Raw genomic sequence first — 21210 nt, 5'->3', positions numbered from 1 at the left:
ATGAAAACTGCGTTTTTCCTACGTCCCCAACTTAAGAACACAAACTTGACAAACTCTTGTCTGGGGGCCACACCACTGGGGCATGGTGCATATAAGCAATGAAGAGGTTTATGATTCATTTTTGCTGTGCTGCAACAGTCAGTAAGCCACAGGTGAGACAGGCATAGCTGGAGGGACACCCATGGACTCCCTCGAAAGACTAAAAGGTGATCTCTGGGCAGGTTTTTAGTGTGCTGTGCACACCATACCATACCATACCATACCATCTTTATTTATAAAGCACTTTAAAACAACCACAGCTGACACAAAGTGCTGTACATTAAAACACAAATAAATAACAATTTAATAACTCTTTCAGGTTAAAAAATAAAAAAATAAAAATAAAAAATAAAAAAAAAACAGTTTAAAACTAGATCCCACTGGAGTTAAAAGCCAAGGAAAAAAGATGGGTTTTAAGACGAACTTTAAAAGTGGACAGTGAAGGGGCCGCTCTAACCTGCAAAGGCAAGTCATTCCATAACTTAGGACCAACAACAGAGAAAGCCCTGTCCCCTCTGAGCTTCCTTCTTGATCTTGGTACCTCCAAGAGCAGCTGGTCTGCTGACCTGAGAGACCGGCAAGGTATGTAGGGGTGAAGAAGCTCAGAGAGGTAAGGCGGGGCAAGATTGTGCAAAGATTTAAAAACAAACATAAGAATCTTAAAATTAATCCTAAAATGTACAGGCAACCAGTGAAGTGAGGCCAGGACAGAGGTCATGTGCTCTCTCTTTTGAGTTCCCATCAAAAGTCGTGCAGCAGCATTTTGAACCAGCTGCAGACGTGAGAGTAGCGACTGACTGACTCCAAAATAAAGTGAATTACAGTAATCCAGTCGAGATAAAATAAAAGCATGGATCACTGTTTCAAAATGCTGCCTAGATAGAAATGCTTTTACTGATGCCAATTGCTTCAAATGATAAAAACTGGACTTAACCACAGCTCTGATTTGGCTGTCCAATTTAAAATCACTGTCCACCTTAAAACCAAGATCAGTAATAATGGGTTTAAAATATACCTCCAAGGGTCCCAGGTCAACAGAGGAGGACTCACAGGAGCCACTGGGTCCAAACACCATTACCTCTGTTTTCTTTTCATTAAAATTTAAAAAGTTCAAGGCCAACCAAGCTTTAATATCACCTAGACATGCCAGGAGATGTTTTATGGAATGGATATCCTTCTTCTTCAAGGGCAAATAAATTTGACAATCGTCAGCATAACAATGAAATGAGATTCCATGTTTTCTGAGGATAGAACCCAGAGGCAGTAAATACAGTGAGAAAAGCAGTGGGCCCAGAATTGAGCCCTGTGGGACACCACATGGCAGAGAAGCAGCAGATGATTCAGCATCAAGAATGCTCACAGAAAAAGTTCTCTCTGCCAGGTAAGAACTGAACCATTTAAGAACAGTGCCACCAATGCCTACTAAGTGGTGTAAACGAGATATTAAAATGTTGTGATCTACTGTATCAAAGGCAGCAGTTAGGTCAAGTAAAACCAGAACAACATGGTTCCCAGAATCACATGCAAGAAGGATGTCGTTAAAAACCCTTAATAAAGCAGATTCTGTGCTATGAAGGGTTTTAAAACCTGACTGAAAAACCTCCAGGGTGCTATTCTCATCTAAAAACTGTTTCAGCTGACAGTACACAATTTTTTCTAAAACCTTAGAAAGAAAAGGCAGCTTGGAAATAGGCCGATAATTAGCCAGCACAGCAGGATCAAGACCAGGTTTCTTAAGCAGTGGCTGGACTACTGCATGTTTCAAAATAGCAGGGACCACACCTGAGGACAGACTGCTATTTATAATGGTAAGAACAGGCTGCCCTATACTAGATAAAATTTCTTTAAAAAATCGTGGAGGGACAGGATCATGGGGGGAACCTGATGGCTTAATATGGCCAATCACATCCTCTAAAAGTGAGAGAGTCACAGACTCAAACTGAGTGAAAACAGCAGAGCAAGGGACTGAAACAGAGGGGTCAGAACCAGGAGCTGTGATAAGAGCCCTGGTACTAGCAACCTTTTCAATAAAAAAACGCAGAAAATTATTGGAAGCTTCTCCTGATACCTGCAAACAGGCATTCTGGGGAGCATTAAGCACAGAGTTAATAGTGTTAAACAAAACCCGTGGGTTATGGCTGTTGGAGGAAATAATTTTTGCAAAGTATTCCCTTTTTGCCTCTTTAACCGTGCTCTGGTAGTGACGCCAGCAGTCTTTTAAAATTTGAAGAGTCACCTGCAGTTTATCTTTTTTCCACCTTCGTTCAGCTCGGCGACATTCCCTCCTCACAGCACGAGTTCTGTCATTAAACCACGGCTCCGGTTTAGTCTTTGGCTGCCTGGTTTTTAATGGAGCCACCGAGTCCAGGATGGTTTGACAGGAAGAGTAGAACCAAGAAATAAGCTCTTCTGTATCAGAGGAGAGAAAGTCAAACGAACCACAGAGGTGAAAAAAAGCAGTAGAAAACTGAGCGGCAGTGGACGGGTTAATAACCCGACAGCGCCGAACAGGAGCGCGAGTTTTAACTGCAGTACGTGTCGAACTAACAGTGAATAACACAGGCAGATGATCCGAGAATACAGAGTCACAGATTTCCAGGTTAGTCACAGGCAGACTGCAGGAAAGAACCAGGTCCAGTGTGTGTCCGTGCTCATGTGTAGGGCCGGGTACGGCCTGTACCAGGTTAAAAGAGTCAAGAAGGCTTAAAAAGTCCTTTACCAGTGGCTTATCAGGACAACACACATGTATATTAAAATCTCCAACAATAAGAACATATTCATAATTAGGTATAATCCCTGCTAGAAAATCAGAGAAGTCATTTATGAAGTTTTTGTTGTATTTGGGGGGCCGGTAAACCACAGCGCAGAAAACCGGGTTAATGTGCCTCATCTCAAACGAGGTAAACTCAAAGCTGGAGAATGACGACTGTAGAAAGCACTGCTTACATTTGTAGTCCTGTTTGTGAACAGTCGCTGTGCCTCCGCCTCTCCCTGAAGCCCGCGGTGAGTTAAAATAACAACAATCCTCTGGTAAAAGCTCAGACAGAGCACTGGACTCGCCAACACTCAGCCACGTCTCAGTCACAAACAGAAGATCCAGGTTACGGGAACTAAAAAAGTCCCGAAGAATAAAAGTTTTATTCGCCAGCGACCTGGCATTTACCAGGCCAATCCTGACAGGAACTGGAGCATGGGCTCCAACAAGTCGGGAAACCCGGCACAGCGGTCTCAGGTTTCGGAGACATTGTCGGCGCATGTTGAGCCGGAGAGGGCATGGGCGGCGGGGCCGAAGGGCTTCAAAGCCGACAATGGGCACCAAACAGGCATCAACGGGATCCAGGAAACACCGAGGCACACGAGATCCTAGAAACGATCCATGCACCGATCGGGTAGAAGCAGAAGAGTGCGTCAGGTAAAATTTCAGCTTCACCAGCCGGCCGCTTCTTCTTCCGCGACGACGATGACGTCTCCGCCGGGAAGGCAGCGCAGGAAGCCGCCACAGATGACTCGGAATCTCCGACAGAAACGGGGGCAAGGATTGCTGTCCACCAACACCAAATATCACCATGTCCTGGACCGAAGGTTGGAGGTCCAGTAGTGTTCGGCGATCATACACCAGCAGAGACTCAGTTCCATAAATGACATAGGTTAAAAACAATATAAACACAAACAAACATGAGAATGACAGACGAGCAGCCACACACACCGGCGCCATCTTACGTATCATCCCACGTATCATGGGATGATACACTTTGCAGAGGACATTCAATCACCCCGCGATTGACTGGCAACCTCAATAGAAACTCCTCTATATAGTGAATTCAACCCTTGGTGCTGGTTCCAACCTGAGACACCACTTGATAAGAGACATCGGGCTCACAGCATGACCACAAGGCAAACGCCACTCAGGAAAACAGCATGACCACCTGCCTAATATTGTGTTGGTCACGCTTTTGCTATCAAAACAGCAAACAACCACGATACTGTGTATATTCTGACACCTTTCTGTCAGAGCTAACATCAACTTTTTCAGCAATTTGAGCTACAGTAGTTTGCCTGGTGGATCAGACTACATTGGCCAGCCTTCACTCCACACATACATCAGTGAGCCTTGGCCACTCATGACCACAACACTGATTCACCGCTGTTCCTTCCTTGGATCACTTTTGACCACTGCAGATGGGGAACTCCCCACAAGAGCTGCGAGACTAACAGGTGGCATGAGGAGGAGATATCAGTTAGTGGTCATAATGTTTTACTTGATCGTGTATGAGCTCTTGGAGATCTGAAGAAACCTGAGAAAGAAGAGGGGAAATCATCGTGGAAGGACAGGCCTCTTCAAAACATGTACCACAGGCAGATCAAAAAAGCAGCTGATATAGAAAACTCCTGCTAATGGCTGGACAAAGCTGGACTGACAGACAGCACAGAGGCACTAATCATGACAGCACAAGAACAAGCTCTGAGCACAAGATCGACAGAGGCTGGGGTCTACCTCTGCTGTGCAGAGATGCCCCTGAGACAATCCAGCACTTAACTTGTCCTAAAAGCTCCCTGAAAAGCCTTCAGCTGATCCAAAATGCTGCAGCTAGAGTACTGACAGGGACTAGAAAGAGAGAGCATATTTCTCCCATATTGGCTTCTCTTCATTGGCTCCCTGTTAAATCTAGAATAGAATTTAAAATTCTTCTCCTCACATACAAGGTCTTGAATAATCAGGCACCATCTTATCTGAAAGACCTCATAGTACCATATCACCCCAATAGACCACTTCGCTCTCAGACTGCTGGCTTACTTGTGGTTCCTAGGATACTTAAGAGTAGAATGGGAGGCAGAGCCTTCAGCTTTCAGGCGCCTCTTCTGTGGAACCAGCTTCCAGCTTGGATTCGGGAGACAGACACCCTCTCTATTTTTAAGATTAGGCTTAAAACTTTCCTTTATGATAAAGCTTATAGTTAGGGCTGGATCAGGTGACCCTGAACCATCCCTTAGTTATGCTGCTATAGGCCTAGTCTGCTGGGGGGTTCACATAATGCACTGTTTCTCATTCACCTTATTTACTTTGTTTATACTCCACTCTGCATTTAATCATTAATTGATATTAATCTCTGGCTCTCTTCCACAGCATGTCTTTCTCTCCCCTCAGCCCAACCGGTCGCGGCAGATGACTGTCCCTCCCTGAGCCTGGTTCTGCTGGAGGTTTCTTCCTGTTAAAAGGGAGTTTTTCCTTTCCACTGTCGCCAAGTGCTTGCTCATAGGGGGTCGTTTTGACTGTTGGGTTTTTTCTGTATTATTGTAGGGTCTTTACCCACAATACAAAGCGCCTTGAGGCGACAGTTTGTTGTGATTTGGCGCTATATAAATAAAATTGAATTGAATTGAAATTAACAGCAGGGTGCAAGATGCTAGCAGGCAGGGCATACATGGAACGCCAGGGGCGCAGCTATAGACTTTCTGAGGTGTATGGGACTAATTTTTAGGCTGGGGCGCCTTTTGTGTTTGTGTGTCTGTGTGTGTGTGCGTGTGCGTGTGCGTGTGCGTGTGTGTGTGTGTGTGTGTGAAGGGTGATGGAGCACAGGGGCACCTAATCAGCAACGTGTCTCTGTTATTGATCATATCATATGCACAGCTGTTAAGCACAGAAATTGCAGACTAGAGAAATAATTTCCCCGCATCACTATGCCCTACGCATTGCGTATAGTGCATATCCCCTTTTTTTGAGCCACTGATACCATGGTCCTTAAAACAGGTACTGGCAGCTTTGGCACTGTGTGCAGGTGCCAAGTCCTGTTGGAAAATGAAATCTGCATCTCCATAAAGTTGGTCAGCAGCAGGAAGCATGAAGTGCTCTAAAACTTCCTGGTAGATGGCTGTGTTGACCTTGGACCTCAGAAAACACAGTGGACCAACACCAGCAGATGACATGGCACCCCAAACCATCACTGACTGTAGAAACTTTACACTGGAACTCAAGCAGCGTGGACTCTGTGCCTCTCCTCTCTTCCTCCAGACTCTGGGACCTTGATTTCCAAAGGAAATGCAAAATTGACTTTGATCAGAGAACATAACTTTGGAGCACTCAGCAGCAGTCCAGTCCTTTTTGTCTTTAGCCCAGGCGAGACACTTCTGACGCTGTCTTTTGTTCAAGAGTGGCTTGACACAAGGACTGCGACAGCTGAAACCCATGTCTGCATACGTCTGTGCGTGGTGGTTCTTGAAGCACTGACTCCAGCTGCAGTCCACTCTTTGTGAATCTCGCCCACATTTTTGAATGAGTTTTGTTCCACAATCCTCTCCAGGGTGCAGTTATCCCTATTGCTTGGACACTTTTGTCTACCACATCTTTTCTATTAATGTGCTTGGACACAGAGCTCTATGAACAGCCAGCATCTTTAGCAATGACCTTTTGTCTCTTGCCCTCCTTGTGCAACGTGTCAAAGGTCGTCTTTTGGACAACTGTCAAGCCAGCAGTCTTCCCCATGATTGTGTAGCCTACAGAACTAGACTGAGAAACCATTTAAAGGCCTTTGCAGGTGTTTCGAGTTAATTAGTGAACCTTTTCACAATATTCTAATTTTCTGAGATACTGAATTTGGAGTTTTCATTAGATGTCAGTTATGATAATCAAAATGAAAAGAAATATATCTGTATGTAATGAATGGATATACAAGTTTCACTTTTTGAATGAAATTACTGAAATAAATAAACTTTTTCATGATATTCTAATTTTATGACCAGCAATGTATACCTCTTTCAGTGCCTCCCTGTATTTATTCCAGGTGCTTATTTTAAAAATAAAAAAGACGGCCATTTTGACTTACATTTGGAATGGTAAAAAGCCTCGTCTAAAGAAAGCCCACCTGCAAAAACCAAAGCAAGGTGGTCTGGCTCTCCCCAATATCCGGCACCATTAATGGGCATGTAATCTGCATTGTCTGTCCTTTTGGGTGCACTACAGCTCCAGTGATGGTGGTCTTATTTGGGTGGAGATAGAAAAGCTCCTCTGCACCCCTTTGTCGTTTTAATTGGTACATCCTTACATCCACCTCTTAATCGTACCTCTTCTAACCCCACAGTCTATAACTCTCTCACAATCCACTCACAATTTAGCAAACAATTTGACCTCCATTAAGCAAGTCTCTCCATTTCAATTTCATTTAATAACCTTTTTCCCCCTTCGTTGTATGAGATTACATTCAGTGTGTGGTCCTTTGAAACATCAAGCCCATGTAGTCTATAACTTTAAGAACATATCAAAAACATTGCCTTATAAGACTCAAATACAGAGCTGCACAACTGGAAAGTGGGGAAGCCACAAGAGAGAAATATGTATTCCAAATGCTTCTCCTGTCATTGTAGGATCATTGGAACACAGTGACCAGCTTCTTGAAAAGCTGCAAGTAAAGAACGCTGATCTTGACACTAAGCACAATCCATGCCAAAAACTAGAAAATAACAGAAGCTTGGGCTCTGGGGTGAGCCAAGGCCAAACAAAATAACAATCAAAACATCTTGTTCCCCAAGTAAGTGCTACCTAAACCCTACAAAAACAAAAACAAACAAAAAACAATCACTAACCCTAACTCTCTAGCACCAAAACAGGAGAAATCAGTGCAAAGAAAATGGCAGCTCACCCCTTCTGCTTCACAAATCAAAAGAAAGTATTTACGGGGGGGTTGAAGACTGAGGCCGTACTGTCATGCACTCTGCTGCTGCTCAGCTGCTGCCCCTGTGTAGCTTTCATGGACTGCCTTTTAAGCCATCAGCTGATGTTAGGGTCCAACCTGCAGTTGCCATGTTGTAAGCCAAGACTCCGGTGTCAGCCAATCACGAGAGGGGATTCTGCCGGAACTCCCAGCCCTTTAAACAAACAAAACAACAGACACAGAAACAACAGACATACGGCCAGGGCCGTAACACAATAAAATAACAAGCACGTGCAATGAGTACTCGCAACCTCTTGAGCAGTCAGTCAGCAAAGCTGGATAGTATTAATTGTTGGTAACCTTGAGGGAATCATTTGTGAGAACGACGAGGGCATCCTGCAACGATTTCGGCCTCCGACATCAAATCCACGATTTGATGGCGACTTCTGGATGCTTCTTTACTTAGCCACGTAACAAGGGGGAAAAAGTCCAAGGATAGCCTCCTGGTCCTATCCACGGGTTTCTGGAAGAGCATACATAAACTGCCATGACAGACTGCTACTTCCGCTGTACGATTTTATACTTCCAGTTACCCAAAGTCAGAGCCAGAGTTAACGACAAAATTGTGTTACTTTGTGCTGTAACAGGCAGCTTTATTAGTTGGAACATGAGCTCGGGTTTAATTTGTGCTGCTGTCGGTTGTCACTACATCAGTCTGTACATTTTTTCAAATTATTTTATTCTGTAAATTTGTTCTTTTTCCCCAGAATTATTCTCTGGAGCTTGAAAAAGGCGACTGGACTTCTTTTTGTTTCTTGAAGACGTTTCACCTCTCATCCGAAAGGCTTCTTCAGTTCTCAACCAAATGGTGGAGAGACCCAGGTATTTAAACCCCTGTGGGCGTAGTCTCCTGGAGGTGGTTATGACCCTCTATTGATCATGTGCGTGAACACATGTGCCCAGGTGTGAAGGGGGCGTGGGTCATATTTAATCAGTGGTTCCAGTTGAAACCAATTTAGGACTCCGCTCCATTGTTTCCTGTGGCCTATTGAGGTCACTGGATGTTTGTCCTTGGGATGAACCAGTTTTTGTCTTAGGGTGTGACTTGGTTTGAAGTATACTGAGATGTCATGCTTGGAGAAAATTCTTCCGAGTTTCTCTGACAAGCCTGACACATATGGGATGACAATGTTGTTCCTCTTGTCCTTCCTATTCTCTGTAGTTTGTGTTTGGCCTTCATTCCTGTGCATCTTAGCTGATTTGATGAAGGCCCAGTTGGGGTAACCGCATGTTTTGAGGGCTTTCTCAATGTGTGTGTGTTCCTTATGCTTCCCTTCTGCCATAGAGGGAACACTTTCCGCACGGTGTTGTAGGGTCCTGATCACCCCAAGTTTGTGTTCCAGAGGGTGGTGGGAGTCAAAGAGGAGATACTGGTCTGTGTGTGTGGGCTTCCGGTAAACTTGAATGTTGAGGCTTCCATCTTCCTCGATAAGCACCGCACACCCTAAGACAAAAACTGGTTCATCCCAAGGACAAACCCGCCAAACACAAGATCAGCGATGTAGTGTATGCTGTTCAGTGCAGTGAAGAGTGCTCGGACCTCTACATTGGTGAAACCAAACAGCCTCTTCACAAACGAATGGCACAACATAGAAGAGCCACCTCGACAGGACAAGATTCAGCAGTACATCTGCATCTGAAGGAAAAAGGGCACTCTTTTGAGGATGCCAATGTTCACATTTTGGACAGGGAAAACAGATGGTTTGAAAGAGGAGTGAAAGAAGCCATCTATGTCCACTGTGAACAACCATCATTGAACAGAGGAGGTTCATTACGTCACCAACTTTCCCCCGCTTACAGTGCTGTCCTGAGCTCCCTTCCCAGACGTCTCAACCCCCATTCACACCTTTGTTCCAGTGACCTCAATAGGCCACAGGAAACAATGGAGCAGAGTCCTAAATTGGTTTCAACTGAAACCACTGATTAAATATGACCCACGCCCCCTTCACACCTGGGCACATGTGTTCACGCACATGATCAATAGAGGGTCATAACCACCTCCAGGGGACTACGCCCACAGGGGTTTAAATACCTGGGTCTTTCCACCATTTGGTTGAGAACTGAAGAAGCCTTTCGGATGAGAGGTGAAACGTCTTCAAGAAACAAAAAGAAGTCCAGTCGCCTTTTTCAAGCTCCAGAGACTACTATGACCTGGATGACTGAGAATCTACACAGACATACTCCCCAAAATTATATTACCCAGTTGCGCATCCTATTACCGTATTTTTTCCTTATGTTTTAAGTTTTCCTTTAACACTAGAACTACCAGCATTTTCCCTCTACTCCTTTTTCTACCAAGCGCTGCCAAATGGCAGTTTTACATCTCATTAGGCCACCTTTTGTTATGTACACGGGGCCAGTAGATTGGAATGTGTGTGGGATGGGTGTGGGGGTGGGGATGGGTTACCAATGATTACCAATGATGACTCAGGGTCGCCAGGTGTATAAAAAGCCAGGTCACAACACATATTTCACCTACTCTGTTGACTGAGAAGCAAAGATGCCAAAGGTTTACGGCACACAGCAAGCTTTGGACATGATCCTCAACCATGTCAACCCCTGTGACTCCGATGGAGATGAAATAACCCTTGTGCTAAATTCCGACTCCGAAAATTCTTCTGGTAAGATTTCCTAAATTTCCTATTTTCGTTTGCCGTTTGTTGCGTTTTAGGAAGAGACGAATATCTTTGCGATTGCACATTATTTCAACATTTCACTAATCAAATCTCAAACATGGTCACCCTGTAGATGAGGAAACTTCGCCACCTCTAGAAAAGAGAGGTCGCATGGAGACACATGAGTGGCTGACAGAGACGGCAAAAGACGGCACAGTGTGGCGTGAGGAACAGATCGGAAGGCCTCTGCATCACAGCCCAATTGATTGTTATGCCACAGATGGAGAGCCAACTGCTTTGGCCAGAAGAAAGGTGTCGAGTCGCTTACAGAGTTTCCTCTGTTTCATCACTCTGGAAATGCTTCGGACCATTCAGGAGTGGACTGTCCAGCATGCACGGCAGACACAGCAGGGAAACTGGTTCATGGCCCTCCCTGAACTAAAGGCGTTCATTGCAATCCTCATCCTGCGAGGGATTGTCCGCCTTCCAGCGGTGCATGATGTATGGTCAGCAACACTGGGAGTGCCCGCAATCAGCAAGATTATGGCCCGAAACCGCTTCCAGGACATCATGCGGCACCTACGCTTCGATGACAAGGACACACGCAATGAACGAGTTGCAAATGATCGGTTTGCTGCAGTCTCTGACATTTGGGGGTCTTTTGTTACCAACTGCATTACCTCTTACAACCCAGGAAGGCACATCACCATAGATGAGCAACTTTTTCCAACTAAGACCCGTTGCTGTTTCCTGCAGTACATTGCTACAAAACCTGACAAGTTTGGCATAAAGTTCTGGGTGGCATGTGACCTGAAATCCAAGTATGTATGCAACATCATCCCATATCTTGGCAAAGACCCCAGTCGTCCCACGGGGGAAAAACTATCAGAAAATGTGGTGATGAAGCTTATGGAACCATTTATGGACAAAGGAAGAACCGTTACCACAGACAATTTTTTTACATCATTGTCACTAGCACAACGACTGCTCAGCCGGAAGACCACACTCCTTGGCACAGTAAACAAGGTTCGCCGTGAGCTTCTTGACTCCGCCAAAAAGACTTTGGCCCGTGAGGAATTCAGCACACAGGTGTTTTCAACCTCTGGTGCCACACTGACCATTTACGCGTCCAAACGGAGAAAGACTGTCTGCATCCTCAGTAGCATGCACAGTGTGGTGGAGACTGGGGATACCCGGAAACAAAAAACAAACACAGTCACCGACTACAACAGCCTGAAATGTGGTGTGGATGTCATGGACCAGATGGTGCGAAAGTACACTGTGCGTTCAGGAACACGGCGTTGGCCAGTCGCTGTGTTTTACAACTTTATTGACATTGCAGCACTGAATGCACATGTGCTTTACCAAGCATGCACTGGGGTCAAAGAGAGACGGACGGACTTCTTGGTGAAGCTTGCAAGAGAGCTTGCACAGTCTCATATGGCAGCCAAGGAGGTGCATAAGGAAAACCTTCAGCAGCAACCACTCTCACCTGACACAGGGAAAAGGGCATTGTGCCAGGTGAAGTGTTGCTGCAAGAATAACCATGCCACTAAGCGTTGTGTTTATTGCAACAAGTTGACATGTGGAAAATGCAGAAAGGAGATGTTGTGGCAGTGCCAGATGTGTTCAGACAATCTGTAACAAATATACCAATAAAAATGTGCTGGATAAATATTTTGGTCGTCTTCAGTCTTTTTATAGTCGTATACAACTGTCCATCAATACTGAGATAAAGTATTCCTAAAAAACATAACATAACAACAATCACATAGAACTTATATATACATATATGGAGTTCTAAGTATGGCAGTTCAACACTTCAAAAAAAAAAATAAATTAATATTCTTTAAAAATAAGCCAAAACACTATCAAATAAAAACTTACACTCTAAAGTTAATGGCAGCTTTACACAAGGGCATTTGTGTATGGGCTACGGAACACAAATGATTTATAATAGTTTTACAGATATTTACAGTTAGAATTTCCTTACAGTACATGGCAATAGGAAGCCTACTTTGTCTTGTTGACCGATGCTGAATAAAGGGCATGTAAAAATGTATGAAATGGTCAAAAGTTTATATGATACAGTAAATGTGATGAGTGAAACAATACAGTGCATTTTGAAAGCCCCTTCTAGTCCCTACTCAGGAGAGATGTCTCAGGCACTTCAGACTTCTAGGCTCTGCTCAAGCATACCCCTCCCCCTAAGGTCTGTGCTTGAACCTCCAGGTCTGGCAGGTAATGGCTGCATTTACAAATGAAAGGGGGTCGTCTAGTGTCTAGTTGTGCTGGCCTCATTTGCATGACACAATTCACAGCTGCCATTTGGCAGCACCTTGGGATTTAAAGGTATAACTGCCATTTGGCAGGAGTCTGGTAGTTCTAGTGTTAATGTACAGCCTCGCATTTTTTTTACATTTTACTTACAGTGTGACACTACAGCATACAGCCTACACAAAGCTTTAACACTGCGTGCCTTCCACATGTAAACACGTAGCAGTTAGCAAGATGACAGCTGCGTGTCTCCCCGATCACAGCCTTCGGCCAGTCCAGTGTTTCTGTTTCAGTGATCTGAACATTCTGATATCCAGATAAGTTATATAACTTCCACAGAATAGCTGCCGCATACAGGCGATACAGGAACAGCTGACTGTCTCCACCACTCCACTTTCCCTTAGCATGACCCATGCTAAGCGCTTACCTTGGCCAATGCTCTGGCTCGGCTCTACAGCTGCTTTAAGGAAAATAACGTTGCCCTGTTTGTTCAGCATTACTTTATTGATTTTATTGCTTTGAAGGTAATCTGGTGTTCTTATAATTATGTGATTCCTCGCCATCAACACCTTCGGAAAAAACAAGGTAACTGATAATGTAGATGTAGAGGACTGCGGGCCATAATTTCATGTCATTTACCCAGTCAGTGAGAAGTGACAGGTGAGGAACTGATACTGTATTGTCCTCGCTGCTTTTTAAAACATCCTTACAATGTATCCACGTCCGATGTGGTACCATTTACACCAGGTAAAAGAAACTGCAGTGTCAAAATGAATGACAAGTGTGTAAGCCCGTTACCATAAACAACTGCGTAAACCTATGAATTAGGGGTAACGGTGTGAAGTCGGGAATACTGCCGATACGTTAACGAGCATATAAAATATCTCAGTCTTGATTTATGAGCGTTCTCATTTAAACGGCAAACAGCATCGGCATACATTAACAAACTTAGCAACTTACACAGCTACTATATTGTACATGTGCAACAAGGCTAGCAAGCTAATACGCTATTCGCGATTAGCATCTGCATTTTAACATACCGAATCTGACAGAAACAGTTCAACACAACTTTCAAAGAAGTATTTACCTTCTGATGTTTCAAAGTCCTTAACCTAGAATGGCAAACTCTGCATTCACCACGGTGAAATGCACTTATACTCCGATACTAACTGCGATTAACATACACGTTTGATGTACATCTCGGGCGTCTGCCCTCTGCTAGTTCAACATCACATCCTGCCCCCCCAAACTGCTTGATTAGTTACTTTATTGATTAGTTACCTTTTGGTTGAGAACTGAAGAAGCCTTTCGGATGAGAGGTGAAACGTCTTCAAGAAACAAAAAGAAGTCCAGTCGCCTTTTTCAAGCTCCAGAGACTGATTAGTTACATAGTTCACAACCAACCAATGCTAATAAACACAAGTCAAGACTGACATTCTGATGCTCAGTGGGGATAGGTTGTATACAGTGCAAAATGCTTTAAAGCGCAGAGAAACAAATTAAAGTGACAAACTGCTTCATTAACAATAAGAATGATTTTGTCAGCTATTGTTTTTACATAACTCACTTATGAACTTTATAAAAACTGTACATGAACTATTAGTTATTTAAACATTGTAAAGCTATTTACTCGTGCCCATAATTTATGGACTGGGCTACAGTAACCTAACCGTAGTAGGGAGACCTCTGGTTTATACTTCGCTTGGCTCGTGGCTGGTAACTAGCTTGCTCCTCCTCTGTGGGTCGGCTTCAGCAAAGAGGAGAAAGGCAGCGGGTCGGAAGATTTTAGCAACAAAACTTTTATTCCGTTCCATCGCCACCGAACACACTTTTTCCCGCTAGCCCGCTAACGCGCACACACACAGGGGGGAGATAAAGTGGGTGGTCTCTCTTAGCCTACAACACACAACCTGTGGCTTGAAATACATTTCCCATAAGGCTACACGCTTAAAGAGGAAGACTCTGCCTGTAACAAGAGAAAACAATTCCATACACATGTTGTTGTTGTTGTTGCCATGGAGCTAAAATGAACATTCTAGAATGCTGCCTTTGATCTCAGCAATTACTTCTCCGCAAATGCTGACCAGAGTCGCTCTGAAGTAGAATGACGTCATAACCAATCAAAACGCTGGCCAGTGACGATGCATCAGAGGCTTTACATGGGCCAAATTCAAGGCGTTCTATATCCTGCTTTTGACAATCAAGAGATTTAAGAAAGCAATATCAACCTTCAGTACTGAAGTCACTTATCTGACATTTTCAATAAGATTTCAAAAAAGAAACAATGTCGCAGGAGAAATTCAGAGGTTTTAAGATCGACAGTCTGAAAGAAGCACTGGAACTGAGTGGTGCCAGGAATAAGTTTCTGCTTGAATCTCAGTTAAAGAACACCAAAGCTGAGAATGAAAATTTCTTGACAGAGGTTCACACCCTCCAGGAAAATGAGAAAATCTTATTTCAAAATAACAAGAGTCTCTGTGATGAACTAGCCCATCTCCAAAGGGTGACTGAGATAAAACATGAGGAGATTGGAAATCTGACGAGAAAAATATTCAAGCTTGAGGATCAGGTGAAGGAGGCTGAAGATCAACGGGCCCAAGTGGAGTCTGTGGAGGCAAAAATGCAGGCAGAGATTGAAAGACTGAATTCTGCACAGCATGATCTTCAAGAAAAGCGTGATTCTCTCCTGGATCAGAACAAGCGTATTGCTGCTGAGCTGGTCCAGGTTGAAAGCCAGAGAGACAAACAAAAGGAGGAGATTTTAAAGCTTCTGAAAGCTGTCCGAGAACTGTTAGACCAACGGGCAAAGGCTGAAGATGATAATCGGGCCCAAGTGTTGTCTGTGGAGGCAAAAATGCAGGCAGAGATTGAAAGACTGAACTCTGCACTCCGTGATCTTCAAGAAAAGCGCAATTCTCTCCTGGATCAGAACAAGCGTGTTGCTGCTGAGCTGGTCCAGGTTGAAAGCCAGAGAGATGAACAAAAGGAGGAGAATTTAAAGCTTCTGAATGCTGTCCGAGATCTTGAAGACCAACGGGCAAAGGCTGAAGATGATAAACGGGCCCTAGTGGAGTCTGTGGAGGCAAAAATGCAGGCAGAGATTGAAAGACTGAATTCTGCACGGCATTATCTTCAAGAAAAGCACGATTCTCTCCTGGATCAGAACAAGCATGTTATTGCTGAGCTGGTCCAGGTTGAAAGCCAGAAAGGTGAACAAAAGGAGGAGATTTTAAGGCTTATGAAAGCTAACAGAAACCTTGAAGACCAATGGGCAAAGGCTGAAAAAGATAAGCAGGCCCTAGTGGAGTCTGTGGAGGCAAAAATGCAGGCAGAGACTGAAAGACTGAATTCTGTACTGCATGATCTTCAAGAAAAGCACGATTCTCTCCTGGATCAGGACAAGAGCATTGTTGCTCATCTGGTCCAGGTCGAAAGAAAGAGAGATGAACAACAGAAGGAGATTTTACAGCTTGTGAATTCTATCACAGATCTTGAAGGCCAATTGAAAAAGGCTGAAAAAGATAAATGGGCACAAGTGGAGTCTGTGGAGGCAAAGATGGAGGCAGAGATTAAAAGACTGAATTCTGCACTGCATGATCTTCAGGAAAAGCACGATTCTCTCCTAGATGACAACAAGAGCATTGCTGCTGAGCTGGTCCAGGTTGAAAGCCAGAGAGATGAACAAAAGAAGGAGATTTCTAAACATGTAAAAGCTATCACAGATCTTGAAGACCAACGGGCAAAGGCTGAAGATGATAAACGGGCCCAAGTGGAGTCTGTGGAGGCAAAAATGCAGGCAGAGATTGAAAGACTGAATTCTGCACTGCATGATCTTCAAGAAAAGCGCGATTCTCTCCTGGATCAGAACAAGCGTGTTATTGATGAGCTGGTGCGGGTTAAAAGCCAGAAAGGTGAACAAAAGGAGGAGATTTTAAGGCTTATGAAAGCTAACAAAAACCTTGAAGACCAATGGACAAAGGCTGAAAACGATAAGCAGGCCCTAGTGGAGTCTGTGGAGGCAAAAATGCAGGCAGAGACTGAAAGACTGAATTCTGTACTGCATGATCTTCAAGAAAAGCACGATTCTCTCCTGGATGACAACAAGAGCATTGCTGCTGAGCTGGTCCAGGTTGAAAGCCAGAGAGATGAACAAAAGGAGGAGAATTTAAAGCTTCTGAATGCTGTCCGAGATCTTGAAGGCCAACGGGCAAAGGCTGAAGATGATAAACGGGCCCAAGTGGAGTCTGTGGAGATAAAAATGCAGGCAGAGATTGAAAGACTGAACTCTGCACTGCATGATCTTCAAGAAAAGCACGATTCTCTCCTGGATGACAACAAGAGCATTGCTGCTGAGCTGGTCCAGGTTGAAAGCCAGAGAGATGAACAAAAGAAGGAGATTTCTAAACATGTAAAAGCTATCACAGATCTTGAAGACCAACGGGCAAAGGCTGAAGATGATAAACGGGCCCAAGTGGAGTCTGTGGAGGCAAAAATGCAGGCAGAGATTGAAAGACTGAATTCTGCACTGCATGCTCTTCAAGAAAAGCGGGATTCTCTCCTGGATCAGAACAAGTGTGTTATTGATGAGCTGGTGCGGGTTAAAAGCCAGAAAAGTGAACAAAAGGAGGAGATTTTAAGGCTTATGAAAGCTAACAGAAACCTTGAAGACCAATGGACAAAGGCTGAAAACGATAAGCAGGCCCAAGTGGAGTCTGTGGAGGCAAAAATGCGGGCAGAGACTGAAAGACTGAATTCTGCACTGCGTGATCTTCAAGAAAAGCGCGATTCTCTCCTGGATCAGAACAAGCGTGTTATTGATGAGCTGTTCCAGGTTAAAAGCCAGAAAGGTGAACAAAAGGAGGAGATTTTAAGGCTTATGAAAGCTAACAGAAACCTTGAAGACCAATGGGTAAAGGCTGAAAAAGATAAGCAGGCCCTAGTGGAGTCTGTGGAGGCAAAAATGCAGGCAGAGACTGAAAGACTGAATTCTGTACTGCATGATCTTCAAGAAAAGCACAATTCTCTCCTGGATCAGGACAAGAGCATTGTTGCTCATCTGGTCCAGGTCGAAAGAAAGAGAGATGAACAACAGAAGGAGATTTTACAGCTTGTGAATTCTATCACAGATCTTGAAGACCAATTGAAAAAGGCTGAAAAAGATAAATGGGCCCAAGTGGAGTCTGTGGAGGCAAAGATGGAGGCAGAGATTAAAAGACTGAATTCTGCACTGCATGCTCTTCAGGAAAAGCACGATTCTCTCCTGGATGACAGCAAGAGCATTGTTGCTCATCTGGTCCAGGTTGAAAGCCAGAGAGATGAACAACAGAAGGAGATTTTAAAGCTTATGAAATCTAACAGAGACCTTGAAGACCAACAGGCAAAGGCTGAAGAAGAAATAATGCAGAAGGAAAATGAACTAGAAAAACAGAGCAGAATAATTGCAGATAAGCAGGAGCAGATAAATGATCTGAATAAAGCCAGAGAGATTACAAGATGGATAACCGAAGATCTTAAGGATCAGCTGAGTTTGCTCCAGGAGGAACAGACATTGGCTGATTTAAGAGAGGTACACGAAACTGCTGCATCTGAAGAAATGGAGGATCCTGTTGCAAACCTGCCTCCTAACATGGTTCAAAATAGTGGTTCATGGTCTCACTGTGCCAAATGCCTACTTAAACTAGGTTTAGGTCTAATTCCTGCAGCTATTGTGTCAGCCTCAGTGTATTACAGCTACAACGCACGTACTGACTGTTCTCCTTGAGACATCGTCAACAATCTCTTCAATCCCTTCCGCAAATTTGAATATATACCACCTCCCATTTAAAGAATGGAATGGTGTTTTCCATCTACAGTCCAGAGAGCCTTATGTTGCTAATATTATGCAAGTGAAAGTAGATGTGTGTGTGTGTTCTTTTCCTTTTACCCCCAACCAGTCACAGCAGATGACTGCCCCGCCCTGAGCCTGGATCTGCTGGAGGTTTCAAGGGAGTTTTTCCTTCCCACTGTCACCAAGTGCTTGCTCATAGGAGATCATTTGATTGTTGGGGTACAATACTAGTCAAAGGTTTGGACACACTCACCCATGGGTGTGTCCAAACTTTTGACTAACTGTATGGGATTGAACTGAATTGGCTTGAAAAACTGAAGAACTCAGGTTCTCAGGACAACAGGCAGTTGTTTTCACATTATGTAATAAAAATAAATTTCTTTAAAATTAAAACCTATCCAGCATTTGTTCAAAAATTATTCCATTTTATTATAATCTGTACTTAGTACACAACAACACTGGTACACTTAACTGGTACATTTAATGTAGACATCTTTGTTTTCTTCAACTCAACATCTATACTAAAATATGACTGCATCCATCGACTAATGTAATGCTTCACGATATATTGACCCAACAGCCAATACATGAATTAAAGAACTTTTTTTCCTGAAATCAGTTTTTCCTCATGGAAATGTGTTCACATACATGCAATCAGTGGCTTCAAAGTGTTTTCTTCGACCAGGATACCTGACAAACACTGACATACAGTTCATTTAACAATATGCTGAATATGTTTAAGCTACAATCACTACCTTGCATTTCACCACAGGCAAGCTGAATGGCAAGTTCCATGTCTGTCCACTCATGATTAAGGATGTGCCAATCCGATATTCAGGATCGGTCCAATCCTGACCTAAATTTCTGGATTGGATATCGTGAAGGAATAAAAAAAATGCAATCTGATCCATGAAATATCACAAAAATGCTAAATGAAATTTGCAACATGCCATAAGCCAATGCATCACCTTCTCACATAGGAGCAGCAGGCATCAGGTGATAGTTGTGTGAGAAACTGTTGACTTATGTAAAATGCATCTGGGCATTTAAAAACAATTGTTTTTAAAAAGATCGGATTTGTGTCGGTATCAGCAGATATCCAAATGTAAAATATTGGTACACACTACAGTATCAGTCAAAGGTTTGGACACACTCACCCATTGAAATGAATGGGTGAGTGTGTCCAAATGTTTGATGGAACTGCTGGGGTCTGCAACACCAGCAAAAAGTCAAAGGGGTCATGAATAGATTAAAGGAAATGGGACTCCATAATTGTGTTTTTACAAGAAACTCATCTTCTTGACAACTTAAAGGTGAGGAGGAGAGGAGGAGATGGAGGGGTAACATATTTGTGCCACCACTTACATCCCAATCCAGAGGGGTTACTTGATTCTCAAATAATAGATCCAAGTATGGACAGACTGACTGGGATCGATCAGTCACATAACAGCTATAATTATAGATTTATGACAGATCTGAAGTTGCTAGATATACGGAGAGAAGAACCCAGGTACTAAAATCTTATTCAAATACTTTTCAAACCCACTCTAGAATAGAATTTCAATTCCGAATTCATGACTGCTCTTATGATAATATTGTCAGACCATGCTCTGTGTTGTTTGGTCTATAGAGATAAGCTAAAAAGAGAACCTCAGAGATGGCACCTCAGTATAAATGGCTATAAGATGAAGACTTGGTGAAAAACTTAGGAAAACAAATTCTTTCAAATGAATACTACACAAACATTACAAAATGGGAGGTTTAAGGCCTTCCTTAGAGGGCATATCAATCTAAAATCAATCTAAAGCATATATGAATCTAAAAACACTCAAGAAATTAGGTTACAAATACAGAATAAAAGTACTCCAAACTAAAGTCAATTCTACTGGTGCAAGCCTTAATTACAGGTATGCAGGAACAAGTCCAGAATAAGTGGGACAAGAGGTCAATTTCAGCAAATATATAAATGTAATTATTAAAAAGGTTTGTGATATAATGAACCCATAAAAGGAAAACGCCCCATCTCCAGTGGTACTAATGATTTACACAAATACTTTCAGTGGTGCAACATGTCAGCCTGGTAGCAATCACCTGAGAAGAACAACTCAATCACACCAGCAGGAGGCTTAGACGTGTTTTAATAAATCAATCCATTACAAATGTGATCCCACAAGGGACAGTTATCTTGGTGGCGCTGTCACTTGGTGTTTGTTGGCTCTCAGTGCGGTATTGTATCACTTCCTGTTTTGAAGCACAGTGGTGTTTTGCTGTCTGTTAGCTGTTTAATCTGTATAGCTCGATTTATCTGGATAACTACATATTTCAGTGTAATCGTCACCTGCTTTATCTAGAGCACACTCTTTGCTCAATCACCTGTATTCACATTATTTGTTTTTAGAAATTCGCTAGCTTAGCGCAGCTAGTAGCTTAGCTCTTAGTCGACTCACTAGCAGCATGGCTTCTTCTCCTGTCCTTGCACTTTCCTGCTCTGAGTGTCACATGTTTAGTTACTCCTCGGCCTCCTTTGGCAGTAACGGTACTTGTAATAAATGTAGTCTGTTTGTAGCTCTGGAGGCCAGGCTTTCTGAATTGGAGACTCGGCTCCGCACCCTGGAAAATCTAGCTAGCCAGGCCCCTGTAGTCGGTGCGGACCATAGTGTAATGTTTGTTAACAACTGTATCTATAGGACTCTTATTTTGAAACTCCTGGTTACTGAAACCGGATGTACCGCCGCAGGTTGGGAGG

General features: G+C 43.5%; 1 protein-coding gene and 1 long non-coding RNA gene across 3 annotated transcripts; one reads left to right on the top strand and one right to left on the bottom strand.

Annotated features, from left to right (window-relative positions):
- Nucleotides 1-6861: 6861 nt before the first annotated feature.
- On the bottom strand, nucleotides 6862-13973 carry LOC115794656 (uncharacterized). 2 transcript variants are annotated; one of them, XR_004021192.1, is made up of 3 exons: nucleotides 13919-13973; nucleotides 8046-8208; nucleotides 6862-7899 (listed from the first exon to the last, which is right to left on the bottom strand). It is a non-coding gene; the product is annotated as an uncharacterized LOC115794656 (long non-coding RNA). The 2 variants fall into 2 exon arrangements; XR_004021191.1 differs by lacking the exon at nucleotides 13919-13973 and adding an exon at nucleotides 13725-13868.
- Nucleotides 13974-14775: 802 nt separating this feature from the next.
- Nucleotides 14776-18651, top strand: LOC115794655 (paramyosin-like). The gene has a single exon (XM_030750270.1). The coding sequence runs from the start codon at nucleotides 14922-14924 to the stop codon at nucleotides 18396-18398; it is 3477 nt and encodes a 1158-aa protein (XP_030606130.1). The 5' UTR covers nucleotides 14776-14921; the 3' UTR covers nucleotides 18399-18651.
- Nucleotides 18652-21210: the final 2559 nt, after the last annotated feature.

The sequence above is a fragment of the Archocentrus centrarchus genome, chromosome 16, assembly GCF_007364275.1.
Source record: "Archocentrus centrarchus isolate MPI-CPG fArcCen1 chromosome 16, fArcCen1, whole genome shotgun sequence".
NCBI lineage: Eukaryota > Metazoa > Chordata > Actinopteri > Cichliformes > Cichlidae > Archocentrus > Archocentrus centrarchus.
Note: the sequence above shows the minus strand (reverse complement) of the source record. Positions and strands in the feature narration are given on the sequence as shown.

Bases quoted from the DNA above. Each gene is read 5' to 3' on its own strand.
- LOC115794655 (XM_030750270.1), top strand. From the start codon at position 14,922: ATGTCGCAGGAGAAATTCAGAGGTTTTAAGATCGACAGTCTGAAAGAA.